Source organism: Parambassis ranga, chromosome 7, assembly GCF_900634625.1.
Source record: "Parambassis ranga chromosome 7, fParRan2.1, whole genome shotgun sequence".
NCBI classification, from domain to species: domain Eukaryota; kingdom Metazoa; phylum Chordata; class Actinopteri; family Ambassidae; genus Parambassis; species Parambassis ranga.
The window spans coordinates 5,326,633-5,343,969 of record NC_041028.1 but is presented as its reverse complement, the minus strand read 5'-3'; the positions used below and the strand labels follow the sequence as shown (position 1 = coordinate 5,343,969).

Here is a 17,337-nt window from a genome sequence, read left to right as displayed (position 1 = left end):
ATCTGTGTCTCCCCCACTCACGTGTGCAGACGGATGAGCTGCATGGATAGATTCCCACAGCACACAGCTCTCTCTCTCTCCCTCTCATCCCTCCTTATTCACCATCCTCCTGCATTATTATACGCAGCAGTAGTGAACCATGAGAATGCTGTGGTTCCTTTCTCAAGCACACAGCAACACAGGCTACATGTGGAGTTCATTTCTCAGAAATAAAATGAAAATTGAGGAAGAGAGCAGTTTCAGGGGTGTGTCTGATCTGATAATGAATACTGGCATGAAGGAAGATAACGCCATACTATGGTGAAACATCGCGCAGCAAAATGCATTTCCTGTTGACAAAAGAGAGACTGAAGGATGGTGATGGTTCTATCATCTCAATATGGATCATTTGTGTTCATGAAGGGTGTGATATCTCTGTAAACGGTGCATTGCACATGTAATCCTGTGGAATAAGACTAATACTAAGAGTTATTTCTTGAATCTAATGGCTGCTGAGTCTCTCACGTCTCTTAATGCTATGAATTAAGCTGGGAACATCACAGTTGTGCCACTGTTGGTGATACCAGTTAATAATGATGCATTACGCATTACTTTGCACATACAAAGTGTCCACAGATGTGAGTGTGATAGTGCTGTGTGTAGATCTGATTTAATGAAATACAAACATATAGAAGTGCGAATAAACAGTGTTTTACCACAGGATTCACTATTGTTGGTGCATGGAGCTGCCCTCCATGCACCAACAATAGTGAAAGCTGTATGTGTTGGACCTTTTTGGAGTTGTTTTGGTTTTCCTTCGTCTTGAGTTCCAACTTGTGTGGGTGTTATAGGAACATTTCCCAGTTCAAATGGAATGTACGGCTCCTTTCCCTGTGTGTGTTGAAATCTGCAGGATGATGATGATGATGATGGAGGAGGTAAAGGCAGGACGGCAGGTGAGCAGGGTGGAATATTCCCACATTCTAAGTATTTAGCACCTTTCCTGTGAAGCTGTCTACCCTAACGTTTATTTTCTTTCAGAATTTAAACTGTTCTTCAGGCGTGGACAGAGTGCCTCGCTCTGCTCTTGTCTGTCATCTCCTCTGACATGATTTGCGTGACAGCAGAAGCCACATTCTTTCTAAGGAAGTTCCTGTGTCTTGTCAGATAACAACCAGCATCAGTGTTAGAGATGCATGATGTTAACTTTTTGTCAATGCCAATTTATGTAGAACATCGAGCCAGGTTTTGGCTGTGGTAGAATGAACAACTTTACTACCAGTTACTGACACTTTAACCTCCATACCACAACCACATACAGCAGTTGTTCCTCTTTACGTGGAATGACAACTTTTTTGATGCCAACACTGGTGACAAAGTGTTAGTCAGTGTCAAATTATGCAGTTAATTTGAAGTAATCTGATACAGATAATATTGTTCATTCCTCATTATAGTGCATTACTGTTGAACTATAATACAATAATAATAATAAGAAGAATCATCATCATCATCATAAAGTATTAAGTGAGAAGAGAAAGAAATAGAAAAGGTACTGGATTATTGACACAATACATGATAATAGTGTTACTTTTTAAATTTGATAATTTTATAAAAAAAATATAAAAAAATGATATTAAAATATTAATGAATACACAAACACGTAGTCAGTATAAATTTGCCATATTATAACAAAACCCTGCATGCATGTTGGGCCATTGATTGACAAAATCCTCTCATTGAGACTTCCGGACACCAAACTTTGGTCTGTTTCTGCTATGACTTTAAATCACAAGGAGAAAACTCCTCCCTCTGCTCTACTGTCAACTCAAAAAAAAAAAAAAAACCCTCCCATGCATGCATCGGAATGGTAAAAGCAGAATGCGCATGGAGGACCCTGGTACGATGTGGAGCAGTCGAAGTTTGTGAAGAGATGATTGGCCATAAAACGTTCAGATTTCAACGTGTGTGTCGTAAATCCAAAGTGTAGCCTTCGCTCTGCTGGGACAGATCAGACTGATGGAAAGAGAGAGGAGGAACGAAGGGAAATCTCTTCGCTCACACAGAAGCGCCATGCACTGGCGGGGCAACATTTAAAACTCATCTTTTTTCTTCTTCTTCTCCAGCTGAAATGTAGTTTTATTTATGTAGTAAATGTTTGCTGCTCTCGCGTAGTAATGATATTGAGTCCGATATGTCTAATGTGACGCCGAGTAAAAGCGTGGAATGGCTGCAACACGAGTTAGAGTCCGGAGGCACTTCTCTGCTCCTGCTGGACTGCCGTTCACATGAGCTTTATGAATCATCCCACATAGAGACCGCCATAAACCTGGCCATCCCGGGGCTCATGCTCCGGAGGTTCAAGAAGGGTAACATACCCATCCGGACTATAATCCCCAACCACGAGGATAAAGAGAAGTTTATACGACGGTGCAAGACTGACACGGTGGTCCTGTACGATGAGTGCTCCGCGGACTGGCAGCAGGACAGCGGAGCTCCAGCCTCGGTTCTGGGTCTGCTTCTTCAAAAACTGTGGGAAGACGGCTGTAATGCCTTTTACCTGGAAGGTACGTGCTTTTTGCTGTCAGAGTACTCTTAAGGAACAACATTATAAATGTTTATTACGATTGAAAACAATGCGCGAAACTGTCCGTGTTTGCGCATTTAAGCTTTTACGCACAGCTTAGCATTATTATAAACTGTAAAGTTACAACACGTGTTTTTTGAATGGGAAGACTGGAGCCAACGTTTAGACGGTGCGAATGTGTTAAACTTTAAAAAAAAACATGAAGTACAAAGTGTGTTTGTTTTGGTCATTGAGTCGTAGCTATAAACACGGAGTGCGCTGACGTTCATCCTGTGTTGTGGGTTCGCGGTTTGAAGGCTGTTGACAAACTTTGTGTCACTACTGAGATTCTCAATTAAAATTCCAAAATGGCTGCGCCATGTTTTGCTCTAGCAGGAACAGGCATGCATTTCATGAATGGTGTGTGTTTTTTGGGGAGGTCCGCGGTTACATCCCACTCAGCTTTCACTGTTAAAAACATGATAAAAAAAAAAAAAAACATTTATTCATTCATAAAGAAAATAACCTGACTTTTGTGCTACTTTGGCTCTCATCCAGGTGGATTTGTAAAGTTCCACACTGAATACTCAGAGCACTGCGAGACCTTGGTGGACAGCTCCTGTCCCAGCTCCTCTCCACCCTCATCTGTCCTTGGTTTTGGAAATCTGAGGATCAGCTCAGACTGTTCCGACGGCGAGTCTGACCGAGAGCCTGGCAGTGCCACAGATTCTGATGAGAGCCCCATCCCCAGCAACCAGCCCACCTTCCCCGTCCAAATCCTGCCCTACCTTTACCTGGGCTGTGCCAAAGACTCCACTAATCTAGATGTGCTAGGCCAGTACAACATCAAGTACATCCTGAACGTCACACCTAACCTCCCCAACATGTTTGAGCATGACGGCCACTTCAGGTACAAGCAGATCCCCATTTCGGACCACTGGAGTCAGAACCTGTCACAGTTCTTTCCAGAGGCGATATCGTTCATAGGTGAGTAAAGAAACACGCACTTCTCAGAGCAAGACATTTTTGTCTGTTTATTTTGCAGCAGTAAATTTGTATTTATTTACACCCAAATAATAAGACATTAATTGTTATTGGTGTGTCATTGTACCCTCATCACAGCTCCAACACATTGACCCTCAAAGCTACCAGTATCTTGTCCTCTTGGCAGCACAGTAGTTTGTTTCAATTTTGCTTTTGATTTGGTGCTTTTCATCATGAGTGCACCTGAAACCACTTGTTTGTCTGGTGGTTGCTCTGTTGTTTGTGATGAACTAGTTTCTTAGGAGGTTTACACATAGAATGAGGAAGGAAGAGCTGTTTCCACTCAGCAGTGTCGATTGTTGTTTGTTGTCGTCTGTAACTAATTCAAGTGTCAGCCGTGGGTACTTGTGTCCTTATTTGTGCTTATTCAGGATTTATTTTCTAAGAGCCACAAAAGTTTGATTTCAATAACAAATGTCCTACGATCTCTGCTGACCTTAGCTGTGACTTTTTCTCTAACAGACGAGGCTCGATCAAAGCAGTGTGGTATCCTGGTCCACTGTCTGGCTGGCATTAGCCGCTCTGTCACGGTCACTGTGGCCTACCTGATGCAGAGGCTCAACCTCTCTCTGAATGACGCGTATGACTTTGTCAAGAGGAAGAAGTCCAACATTTCACCCAATTTCAACTTCATGGGTCAGCTCTTGGACTTTGAGAGGACGCTGGGGCTGCACAGTCCCTGTGATAACCTTTCTACCAGTGAGGAACGGCTCTTCTTTACCACGCCGACCAATCACAACGTCTTTCAGCTGGACACACTAGAGTCCACATGAGGATGGATAGACAGCTTCTTTTTTTTTAGCTTCCTGTTGTGGCTCTAAGGTTTTCTGAGTCTGTCAGATGCCTCATTAGCTGACACAAGCAGAAAGTTAGCTACATTATTTCTGCACCAAAAGAATGGAACATGCTTTTGTTATATATCCACTTTCAATGCCTTAATATCTAACACAAGGATGATACTCCTGTCCAACATACATGGCATAAATGAACGGCCATGTTCAGCCATAATAGCAGGACATTTCAGAACTTTTCTATTAAATCCAGGATTGTTGTTTGACATGTGTTCACCAGCTGTTAAATGGATGTTCATGTACTCTGTTGCGATTATTGCCTTGAGGGTGGGAAAATGTTTTCTGGGGACCGTTCAGAGCTGTTTTGGGTACTCTGAGGGGAAAACAAGCTACTCTAGTGATCCGACCTTAAATTTGTGTCCGGTTTATTTTCTCCTGCAATCACAGAAAGCATTTTTCACACCTTCACTTAAGAAATAGTTTCTGCATTTATATTTTAACTCAGAAATAACTAAGTTTCAATATATAGTCCTTCAGAAGTGCTCCTGTACATTCTGTTGCTTATAACTGCATTATTTGCATGTGATTATGTTCAGCCAAGGATTTCTTTGGGTCATATTGCCTGTTGTCATCGAGGCCTTGACCATACCTTAACAAGCCATTGTGAATTGTGTGTTGGGGTATAATGTATAGGACTGGCTGTGGCCATGGTTTAAAGGAAGAAATATGTAAGTAATCAGTGTATAAACTAATGGATGTCCATCTTTTTTTTCACTCTTCCGTCTGCAGCTACTCTTCCTGTAAGGTTACAGGAGGATTGATCGGTGGTTAGCTGTTCTTTATTGCCAGTCTCAGAACAAATGATGTATGAGAGGAAATGAGTTTGACTAATGTGTTCTTACCTCACAGAGAGAGACCTTTTTCAGGGATTTTTATACAAGGCGTCTGTGTCTCATCATGGCCTCTTAAAGTGCACCCAAGGGCTGTTTGTTTGTTTGTATGTAAAGATGTACATAACAAATGTGGTTGTTATGGGGGACATTTTCTGGAAATCACGAAGGATATGAAAATGACCCTGTTTGGACCCTCATATAGTGTATGTAAAGCTAAATGTCCAAGACATTCTGTACAAGTTTATACAACAAATATATTGTATATTTTTACTTGAACACAATGTGTTTGTCTTTATTTTTAGACTTTTTGCAGGCTGTAGGACACGTTTCTTTTGTTCTGTGCTGCCCCGCCTCGAGGCTCGAGGTGTGGTCAGATGTCTTCTTTTTTTTCAGCTCTGAAGCCTAGCTTCCTGTCTCCCACAGGCTTTTCTGACACAAAGACAAGTGACAGGGCCAGATCTGTCAATAACTACAGAGCAGACACACCCACTACCAGTCACTCAAAGAGCACTTAAAGGAAGAGGAAGATGACACAGCATGTACTCTACCACAGATACAAGACTTCCGACAGCTCTTTTCAACTTGATGGGCGATAAAAATGTAATAACTGTGTTACACAATAGCCACTCGAAGCATTATATCTCTCTATTTTTTGTTGTTAAATTATGGTTTTATTATTTATTAGCAAAGATGCAATATCCTGTAAAACCATAAATTATTTTTGTTCATGAAAAAAAAGAGGAAACGAAACCATGCTGTCATATACGGAGGTACGGCCTTTGTCTGCTGTAAGTTTACTGTTCCCATGCTGCCATTCAAGGAAGAAAATCAATCATTATATCTATAAAAGTGGACTATACAGCCAACGAAATACCTTTTTACTAGTTTTTTTTAGTTTTGACATTATTCCAAAAATGTTGTTGAGGAAATAGTCCCTTGTTTTTCTCGCTTTATCTCTCACTCCCTCACTTGACTAATGTGTGTGAGAGATTTACTCATATGTTCTTTGCCAGATGACAGAAAGATGATGCAGTGAATTCCCATCGCTTGAAGAAATTATTTTATGAACGGATGCCAAGCTTTATAAATCAGGAGAAAACATTCTGGAGTTAATGTGTGTGCAGCACACGTTCACAGTCCTTTGGCTCTTTGGGATTTAATGAATTAAACACTGCACTAAAACTGTTTTCAGCTTTGGTGCACACAGATGAGTGAAAATACTGCAGCGAGCTAAAACTAGAAAACCTTCCAACTTTCACAGAAGCAGCACAGAGATATGTACAGACTTGCCTGGCAACACCTAGCAGTTGTGATAATATAAGCTGATGAATGATGGGTTTTCCAGCATGACTGAACCTGGCAGGCCACATACCTGCAGGGTAAAACCTATGATTAGGTCTGAAGAGACACCCACGATAAGGCGAAGGCAATGGGTGGCTGCAATGCATGACAGATAGGAGTACAGTGCCTGAGGATGATGGAGTCAGAGCCATTAATCATAGTGGTCATACCTGTAGCTGGCAGTGTACCTCTGCAGCATAAGCAGAGCTGTAATGATTTACTAAAACACCTTCAAATGTCCTGCTCTTTTGTTGCTGTCAGTTGTGGGTTTGTTATAATGTATTTTACTACAGATTACAGATTATTGCTGAACAATTAAACTACAATCACTTCTGAGTTTTATCCATCCTGCTTTCTGTGTAAACACGTTTTCTTCTGTTTCATGTACCCTTTTCTATTTCTCCCCATACTGCTACCATTCAGCACTATTTTATGCTGATGTCTCACCTGAAAGATAAAAATAGCCCTTTTGCATCCTGTAATTATAAATCATTTCATGTTCCGCCGCCAGCTTTAAAGTGAGGTGTGAGGTCTAAACATCCTCTTTTTCAAAGTTGCTCATGTAAATCCTGTAGGAAATGCAGGCCTGTTCATGTAAACAGAGATTACAGAGCTTATTTCTGAGGTGGACTATTTAAGTAAAGCTTTTGGTGAGCAAAAAAAAAGAAAAACAGAAAAAGAGGATGCCCGTCTTTCCTGCCACAGTATGTCTCGTGTGACAGATAAGTGGAGTATTTCTGTCCTGTTGTGATCGCTCGCGAAGGGAAGCAGAGGCTGATGTTGTGCTTACTCAGCAGTCACTGCTGGGGAAGCAGATGTGCATGAGACTGACTGGAGCTTAGCTTGGGGGTGGGGGTGGTGGAAGAGGGCATGTGTCTGTTTGCAAGCATGCTTAGGGTGTGTGTGTGTGTGTGTGTGTGTGTGTGCGTGTGTGTGTGTGTGTTGTTGAGGCTGAGCAGAAGCCAGTCAGAGCTGGTTCACACCTGCTGTGGTTATAAGAACATACTTAGCATACTGCATGACTGACAATAATTTCACAGCTGCTTCTGATGCACAATAACAGGGAAAGCTCATTTACTCAGCTGAGTCTCTGTCTTCACCAAGGGCCAATTCACTTATACACTATAAAATAATAGTTTCTTGTAGTTCTAAAAGGAACCACCACTGTCCTATCAATGTTAGGTCATCCTGCTGCACAAGTCCTGTGTGTACTGTGGGGATATTTGCTCCCTGTGTCGTCTCACTTTTGTTTGTATATCAGCAGATGTTCAAGTCCGAGGAGAATAATCCTAATCTCTGTATTTGGCTGAATGCTATCTCTGACATCATGACACCGAGGGGAGGATATGACATCATGGCTGCTGTACTGCTGCATGTCCTCTAAGCCCTGCCATCACTATTAAACAGAAACTGAGCCTTTACACAGAGCTTTGTTTGGACAATGATGAACAAGTCTGATCATAGTTGGCATCGAAACATGGAAATACCCATTAGCCATGGTTTGATGGTGGCTGGAATGCTATCATGTCAGTAATTTCATGGGAATTTCCACCACTTTCTCAGAAAATCATATTAAAGGCTTTTGCAATGCTTCTTACTTCCTTATGCGTGTAAGGAAATAGGTATTGGTGCAAAGTTAGGCTGGATTAGACGGGAAGTTTCTTCTCTGTACTGGAAAAAAAATCCCAGAGAACCTCCACTAGTCGCTGATGTGAAACATTGATCGTCTCTGAAAGACATGCATGTTCTCTGAGGAGGAGGCAAAGTGTGAGTTTTGGCAAACAGAATAATGGGTCATGTGTAAAGCAGAGCCACATGGAATCCTAGTGGCAGACTGAGGCGGCCATCTGTTAATACCAGAAGTCTCTTATTCTGTGGCCAATTTCACCATCCGGTGATGTACAGTAGCCTGCGCTCACCAAGCGCTAGAACAAAGTCAGTGTTTGTTTTTGCAGTCTAATCTGTGGCAAAGTGAATGGAAGGGGACATTCCTCTGTGTCCTGCTAGACCCAACACAAAGTAAAGGTCATCTGTCTGTCATGTGTTCTTGCTGGAAATCCGTAGACATGCTGGGAAACTGTCTTGTTGTCTGGTATGCCATTCACACATGGCCATATGTTGCTCACAGTAATGAATTGCTGAGTGAGCCAAAGAGCATCTCTTTGCCTCGGGATGTGCATCTACGTCACAAGTGCCCAGAATAATGATGTCAGAGGGGCAAAAGGAGGACTCAAGGGATGGACGGATGGATCTAGTTACTTTATACTCTAGTTATTACTTTACACACTACACTGTTCTGATCTGTCTTTCTTGAAAGTGGTAAAAAAATAGATGATCCCTCCATCCCTCCAGTGCTGCGTTAAAACTAAACAATTGCAGTGATTCATTTGAATGAATGAATAGTTATTGTGGAATCTGAGAATTCTTGTGTCTCTCGCTGTCGTCCTGCTGTTCTATGGGCCATTATGGCCGAGCAGTCCAGAAACAGTGCGCTTCAGTGTTCTCAGCTCCAGAAGTGGGATGGAGCGTCATGATACAATATTCTGTCTGTTCCAGTTTGATTTGCAGTCCTTCCACTCTCTCTTTGTCTAAAGTGTTCCACTTCCTCATTGTGTATTTATGGCAACAAAAACAGCCTACCACTCGCTCACCATACACAGACGACCATCTATCATTCTGTGTTTATGCAAAATCTAAATCCATAATGCTCATTTATGATTATATTAGCAGCCAGGCTATTAATAGTATAGAATATCAAACATAGAAAATCAAATAACATAAAAAAGAATAAAAGATCATTTAAAGGAGGTGAGATGAATCAATAATGTGTCTAAATGGTGGATCATATTTAACACTGGGACAACTTCCAAGACCATGTGATGTTAAAAAGCAAGAAAAACCGGAATCCTCTAAACCCCAAAAGCCTTCTGGCTTCAAACGAGGTCTGCATGCGTGGGCGGCAGAAAGATGGTATGAGTAGTTAACGCCTTCCAAACTCTAAATCGTGTCCGGGGTATTCCTCGCTCTTCCGGGGATTTTATACGTCTATAAATCACACCGAGAGATGGGGGAAGGTTATGAAAACATTACACTGCTGGCACTGCTTCATAACACAGTTTTATGGTGGATCGTGAGCCTTGTGTGATCTAATGGGGGGGGGGGGGGGGGCTGAATAGATGATTTATAAATCAACAAGACTGGGGAATATAGAGATCCCTGTGCCTGCTTGACTTACTCTTAGCCAATGGAATAACACACTTTCTTTTTCTGGTGAAATAAAACTGAATGAATTGAGTTACGTAATATTGATCCCTTTGTAAATCTATCATAGGCACTTTCAGAGGTCAGTGTTACAGGGGCGTAGCACACAATGAGGAAAAAAGGTCTGAATGATGGATTACTTGTCTCTGAAATTACCAAAGGTGGCTCATAACCGCAGTGTGTGTGTGTGTCTGTGTGTCTGTTAATAACAGCAGGCATGAGTCATCAGGGCCGTCTTACGTAACTGCAACACTTCTCCACCCAACTTGCTGCCACAGTAGTGCACCACACCCCAGATTCATTCACACAGCCACTGCCCAGCCTCCCATTGATGGTGGAGAATACACTACGCATCCTGCTGCACGCTGCTGCTGCTGCTGCTGCTGCTACAGACAGCAGAGCAGACTAATCTGTGTGATTAAAAAAAAATAAACACTTCTATTTTTTTAGCATCATATATCATCACTTATCCTGTGTTTTTTTTCTGGTCAGTGCAGCTGACCTGGTGATAACTGTGGATGGTGCATGTTGACGTCGTGCGCTATCTTTGTCAGGCTGTGGAACAGTTGTGCTTTACTGCTGGTTTATAATCCCATAAGTAACACACGACCGTGGGGACAGAAGGGAGTTAACAGGACCTCCAGGGAAGCGGAGAGAGGGAGAGGTGAGAGAGGGGGGGTGGGAGGGCCTTCAGACTTTGTCATCAGTCAGGCCACTGACGTCACCTTCTCACACAAAGCAGTCACTTCCATTTCACATAGGATAAAGTCACAGAAAAGGTCACTCTCATAAATTACAAAAAACTAATATATTTTGTGAGCAGATTTTCTGAAATAGTCAAAATGTGATTTCATCTTCAGATACTGTAAATAATGTATTTGTTTCTTGCATGCAGTGCTACTTCCAAACTAAATGTATTTGTCTGTGTGTTTTCATCAACAGCCGGTGTTTGGAAAGAGTCTTGCTGTGCCATGAAATCTCTTCATCTCACTTTTACTGAGCCAAACATACTGATAAGACTGTGTTTTCCTGCTGACATCAAGTGGCCACAATGCTAACTGCACACCTCCTGAACCTGCAGTCTGTAGAAATGCTACTATACAATGAGCATGTTTCAGGGATTGTGTAGATGTAAGGTGTGGTGCTAAAATCTAAAAAAACTAAAGACGAAGCCCACACCGACAATACGTATTCTAAAATGAATCACTCTGTTCTACTAATCCAGATATTCCCGTGCAGCAACGTATACGTCAGAATTAAACCTGCATCAACAATAGAACTGTCAGCTCTTTGTAGTCGACAGCATTCTTTATATGGAAGAAGGCATCTGATTGTCAACTGTTGTCGGTCAATCCAGATCCCCTAACATGGGCACTAACATGATTAGACATAAATAGCTCCTGTCTCAATAGACTGTGTAACTAGATACTTACAGGGCAACCATGTGAATACTTTGCATACCATAGACAAGTGCCACTAAAGATGACAAATTACACAAGATAAATCAAAATTTACAGCTCTTTTCCGCACAAAAGTGTCTCACATGAGTAATATTTCAGGCCTCTTTCTGCCTGTTTATTGGCTCTTTGAAAAGCAGAGAGAGCAAGCATGTGATCAGTGTGTAAAATGTGAAGAACAGCCAGGCCAACAAGGAATGAGATAGTAAAATAATAGTTGTCTGTTCTTCAAGCACAGCTGCTGCTACAGAGTCTGGCAGACTAGGGAAAAAAACATCCAAACAAGGCAACATGAAGCTACAAAGTTCTACTCAAAGTGAAGAAAAAAACAGAGAAATGCTGACAAATGCATTTTGTTTATTACATGATGAGCTCACATTCCAAATGAAGAAACATTTTCAGGGGCATGAGAGGGGAATAAAATGTCCTGAGGAGGTTTCAGACATACAGAAATGTATACAATGCGCACATCATAACATGTACACAAACCAGATGCCAGAGCTTGATGTATATATTCTGCTTTGTGCACACATACATTAGCTGTCCAGGTAAACAATATTAGCCTCACAGTAAGAAGATTTGTAAACTGGCTGTGGCACTTTGGAGATAAGATGAAGCCAGAAACAAACACGGGGAATAAAGGAAATAAATTTGGATACATTTACACAAATTCAGAATATGTGGGCACAAACTGTTTTTACAACAATGCAAGAGCAAAATACTGTATCACTCAGGTGAATTCCTTGACTAAATCTTGCAGAGTTGTCAACAGCTTCCAGTTTTCCACAGATGACCGTAGAGTCAGAGAGAAATACAAAAATAACACTCTGGATCTTCTTCTGTTCAGGACTACTCCACTCCTTTCATAAACTCCAAGAACTCTGCAAAAACAAGGAAGAGATAGTCAGCAAACGTGTTTGTCTTTGTCAGAGTTAGCTTCAAACTACTCACCATCATAGTCGATTTTGCCATCATTGTTCTTGTCCCCGTCTTTCATCAGTTCCTCGATGTCGTCCTCAGTTATTTGCTCTCCTGTCGATTCCAGCATCATCTTCAGCTCATCCAGGTCGATGTAGCCATCTGCGTTTCTGCTCACAGCATTTTATTAATGTATTGATAAAGAGATACAGATATGCACACACTCACAGAGAGAGCGAAAGAAAGAGAGATGGAGAGAGAGAGAGAGAGAAGTTTGTGCTTTGATGCTCAGACGAGGTGTCGGGCTTACATGAAGTGGGTGTTTAAAATATTCCGAGCTGTCAGGAAGGATTATAGAGCAAACTGCACGCTGTACTCTGCAGAGCTACTTGGCATTTTGTCAGTACACATGGGGAGCATACTTTGTCGGAACCAAGAAGAGCAATTTGATTACTGGGTTGTGGTAATTTTTTTTTAAAGATGATAGCATCCTCAAATTTTTGATCTTTTGCCAGTTAACCACTGTGCATTAATTCTTAAAAGTGGGATGATGAGCTTTTAAACTTACTTGTCGAACATCCGAAATAGCTCTGCGAGCTCTTCCTCTGACTTCCCCTTGCTGTCGTCTTTCATGCACCTCACCATCATGACCAAGAACTCATCAAAGTCCACTGTACCACTACCTGCACACACACAATGCAGTTCCACACATCTTTATTTCATATCATGTCTTTTACCTAAAGGCACAGTCCGCAAATATGGAGCAAAATGTGTCATTTATATGACCAAAAACCAATCCCCACTATCAAACTATATGATGCTGCAGCTTTACCAAATAAATCACAGATTTTTTTACATTCATCATTACATCGCATGGATAATTTAAACTGACTTGTGTATCATCTGATACACTTTTCCCTTTTAATTCAACCTGACACATCTTGTTGTATTTATAAACCCTGACCACCATCTGACACTAAGTTCAGTGGGTCTGGCCTACCGGCTTGTCCACACAACATGATTGCACCATGTGATGGACTTGCCATCTGTAAATGGAAGAGGTCAACAACTAGAAGTCATTTCTTTTACGGTACGTAAGGTTTTCTTTTCTTTACCGTCTTCATCCACCTCGTCAATCATCTCCTGCAGCTCCTCCGGTGTGGGGTTCTGACCCAGCATTCTCATCACCTTCCCCAGCTCCTTGGTGCTGATGCAGCCATCCTCTGCATCTTGTACAAAGATGTCAAAGGCGGCCTTGAACTCTGCAACAGCAACAAAACATCCTTAGTTCAGACACATACAGTCAGATCACCTCAAGTTATGTACGATAAGTACATTTTTAAACTGATTAGAGCTGCATGTTAAGTTTACACACCATTTTTCTGTTCATCTGTCAGCTGCTCAACCTGTGAAAGGTGGAAAGTTTAAATAGTTAGCAGATTCCTGTGCTCACGCATTTAATTACATTAAAAATATTTCCCAAAGAAGTGGTTTAGTTTTGGAAATGGGATATCTAGGAATATAAAGTGTGAAATGAGTCTCTAGACTGGATTATCTTTGTCTGTTTGGATAACTTTTCAGTCAACAAAGGTGTCCCGCACACTGGGCCACCAGTAACCAAACACAGAACCTATATATCATATATGAGAGCCAGTAAAATGAGGAGTTATAAATAAACAGACAGGAGGATCAGGAACCGCAGATAAAGGACACAATACACAGTGCTTTAAATTAGCATAGCTGTGGATCTGGCCCAACAATGGAACAGTAATCCTGGAAAAGCTACCACGAATGAGAGAGGGAGACAGCTGCTTATGTAAGAGTTATCGTCTGTCGTCCACTATAAATTAAACACACACACACAGTTACAGACACTCTGGAATACACACACACTCTGGTGATGATATGTGAAAAAGTCCCTCTAAACAAACACATGTAATATACATTCCTGTGTGTTTTTACTGTCTCAGCTGAACTGCTCACTTGGGATGTGAGTGGTCAAGACAGCCGCCTCACTATCCAGGCGGAGGTGGACAGATATGGGCTCACAGATAATGCTGGAATTCAGCCATGGGGGGGTATCTAAACCTGAAGCCCCTCTCTGGCACCAGAGAACCACGGACGCAGAAGCGTCTGAGCAACTGGCCAGAATTAGCCCTCATGAAGTGGGGCTGCAGATTGTGAACCAGGGACGTGTCCCGTCAGTGACCTCATGAGGGGCTCCTATCAGTTCTGATAAGCCCGGAGCAGGAGAACATCTAGAGACGTATATGGTGTTAAAGCTCTTTTGACATCACTTGCTGATGGAGGGAGATGTGCTGCGCAAGTAACATCAAGAGGGATTTGTCAACCATCCATCACTGAACAAACCGATGGGGGGAGAGTTTAATACAACAAATACAGGTGCCAAAGCTTCCCATGTGGTAAATATCTCAGAAATATGACAGAATAAAGTTAGAGTCTCACACTCTAAACCACTGATCATATGCCACACTAGTAATACATGTTAAGGATTATGGTTTGTGATCCATGACAACATCACTCTCATACCGGATTAGTCCTCACAGAGTTTTGGTGAGCATCCAACAAACCGAATCACTCCATCAAAGGAAGCAAACTGCACACTTTCAGCTTCATGAGTTGAGTCAGAGGACATACCGCTGCCTTGTAGATGTCGTTCATGTTGGAGGCTCGTCTGCTGCCTGTCCTGACAGTGTCCTGGCTTGAAGGAAGGAGGTACTGTCCAGCTCAGAGCAGGACTCTGGCCTCATCCTGGTAGGCTTTTATAACTGGAGCCTGGCACTGTCTGGTCCCTCCCTGGGCAAAAGCAGCCTCCCCTCTGTTTGTGCCTCATTGTGTGTTTGCAAATGTGTGTCTGTGTATGTGTGTCATTTGGCCAATCTGTCACAATCACCAGGCTCAGATAAAAATGCGGCAGCTCATAGGGGGCACTCTTTGGAATGGAATGAAACAAAGGGAGGGGGGAGGGGTCAACACGTGGCGAAGCCTCACATCCATGGAGGGGGGCTGTAGAGACACTCAACATTCCTCTAACTCTGGACCAGAGACGCAGAGGGCTCGGGAGTTTGTGTGTCTGCCAAGGTGCGAGGCAGGATTATGAGGTCCATTAAGGGCTACAGGTGACTTTTTCTTGGCAGACATCTTATGATAATACAACATCACATTGAGCTGTGTCTCCACCCACCCTGGTCTTCTTAGGGGTTTCTTCATACTGTTGGTTTTCTGCTGCTGACACAATGTAGGATACTTTGCTTTGGGATGTATGAAAAGCATTGGATGTGTTCTGTCATCACTTTTGACAACATAACTGCTCCACTCCAGGCCAGTGGAAAATTATACAACACTGATGACGCCATTTGAAAAGAGCCCGAACTTTTTTGCTGGTTATATTTTTTTGTGTGTGTGTTTTTCTGCAGGAACAGGTACTTTTGTGCATGTTGTCACTGCTGAAATGTCCCTATAGTACCTGTTTTAGGGCTGTATACAAAAGAGAACAGTTGGCATTATTAGAGAGATGGAAAGTTAAGTTGAGTCACGTGATATAGATGTGGTTTAGTCATCTTGTGAGCCCTTGCATTCTATTGTTAAAAAAACTGCTTAAAGTGTTGATTCTTATAAATGTTTGTGCCACCTAGTGGCTACCTCCAGTTCTTACAGTGGCAAGAACTAGTGCCTATTTCCTGCAGACAGTTCCCGAGGTAGAAAATGCAGCTTTTAATGGCATTAGTTACCATTTTACTGTCCACATTTGTATAAATGCCATAAAAATGTTGTCCTGTTAGCTAGGTGATCACTTTGAAACATGCAGCGTCCTCATACTTCCAAAGAGAAAGAGTAAATGGTTAATACATCCAAAATGACTTACCGTAATACGTTTCATTTTGACACATTTTAGGACTCTAAAGAATTAGAATTAATCTCTACACAGTCAACTTAATGACTGTGATTTTATCAGTACCTTCATGGATGATATAATACAGTAAACAGGTTTGAGCACAGCTACTTTCTCTTGACAGTGTGCTCTCAGCAGGACCTCAACAGCTGGAAACCATAACATTGATGTTACACTGCTACATGAAAACCCTCCCCCTGAAAACACCTCCTTTGTGCCACAATGGAATTGAGAAGTGACATTCAATAGACCTGCATTTATTTGCTATATAAAGCTATATGATATGATTTAATTAAGAATAGAAAATAAAGTGTCTTTTTATTAATATCATTATGTTATAATGGAGCAGTAATTTCTAGTGAGTGGTTTTACATTAATGGTTCAAATACTGTTGGTGTTTCTGGGGCAGAAAGATGTTCATGCCTGGCAAAATTTCACCACAACAATAAAGTGCATACTTGAATATGCATGACTATAATTTATGGCTTTGATGTGTAACACACTTGTAGTCAGCAGAGGGTGCTGTTCACTACACATCAACTAAATTAAATTGTTGCACAAGGCTGCCTCCGGATATCCAATTTATCAATAGTGGGGTAGGTGAGAAATCTGGGTCAAACAAACCAAACACTTGCAGACACATTTAAATTGAATTGCACACAGCGCCTTGCTGCTTTTCCCATGTTCTTTTGAAACAAGGCCATCTCAATCACTTGACTGTGTGATTCACACACACGTTCACACACACAGGCTCTCATGCACACACACACACACGGAGCATGCTGTGGCAGGCATTCTAAGTGACGAGTGATCATGCTGGTTTATAATGGGATGCTAATGGGGACTGGCACAGCTTACAAGCATCATACAGCTACTCAGGGGGAGAGAGATAGAGCACATTGAATAACATACATGTCCCACTCTTACACAGATGAAGACACAGGTCTGCAGACAAAGACCCCATGTCAGTCACATGCACAAGCTTCCATGGAAAAAGACTGGTGATGAGGTGGAGGTGTGTGTGTGTGTGTGTGTGTGTGTGTGTGTGTGTGTGTGCTGAGGGGGTGTTCAGGGGCATTGTGTGTGTTTTCACTGTGTTATAGCACGTTGCTATTGGAATCCAAAACAGGAATGTAACGTCATCAATGGCATCGACTCAATCAGCTGAAACCCAGAG

General features: G+C 42.0%; 2 protein-coding genes across 2 annotated transcripts; one reads left to right on the top strand and one right to left on the bottom strand.

Moving 5' to 3' along the window:
- The first annotated feature begins 1,838 nt into the window (after window positions 1-1,838).
- Window positions 1,839-5,546, top strand: LOC114439052 (dual specificity protein phosphatase 7-like). The gene is made up of 3 exons (XM_028410774.1): window positions 1,839-2,543; window positions 3,101-3,529; window positions 4,049-5,546. The coding sequence occupies exons 1-3, from the start codon at window positions 2,171-2,173 to the stop codon at window positions 4,357-4,359; spliced, it is 1,113 nt and encodes a 370-aa protein (XP_028266575.1). The 5' UTR covers window positions 1,839-2,170; the 3' UTR covers window positions 4,360-5,546.
- A 6,120-nt stretch (window positions 5,547-11,666) lies between these two features.
- On the bottom strand, window positions 11,667-15,020 carry tnnc1a (troponin C type 1a (slow)). Its single transcript, XM_028409767.1, has 6 exons — window positions 14,906-15,020; window positions 13,623-13,653; window positions 13,363-13,509; window positions 12,816-12,930; window positions 12,281-12,417; window positions 11,667-12,210 (listed from the first exon to the last, which is right to left on the bottom strand). Exons 1-6 carry the CDS (start codon window positions 14,927-14,929, stop codon window positions 12,179-12,181), a joined length of 486 nt encoding a protein of 161 aa, XP_028265568.1. The 5' UTR covers window positions 14,930-15,020; the 3' UTR covers window positions 11,667-12,178.
- Between the last annotated feature and the right edge of the window lie 2,317 nt (window positions 15,021-17,337).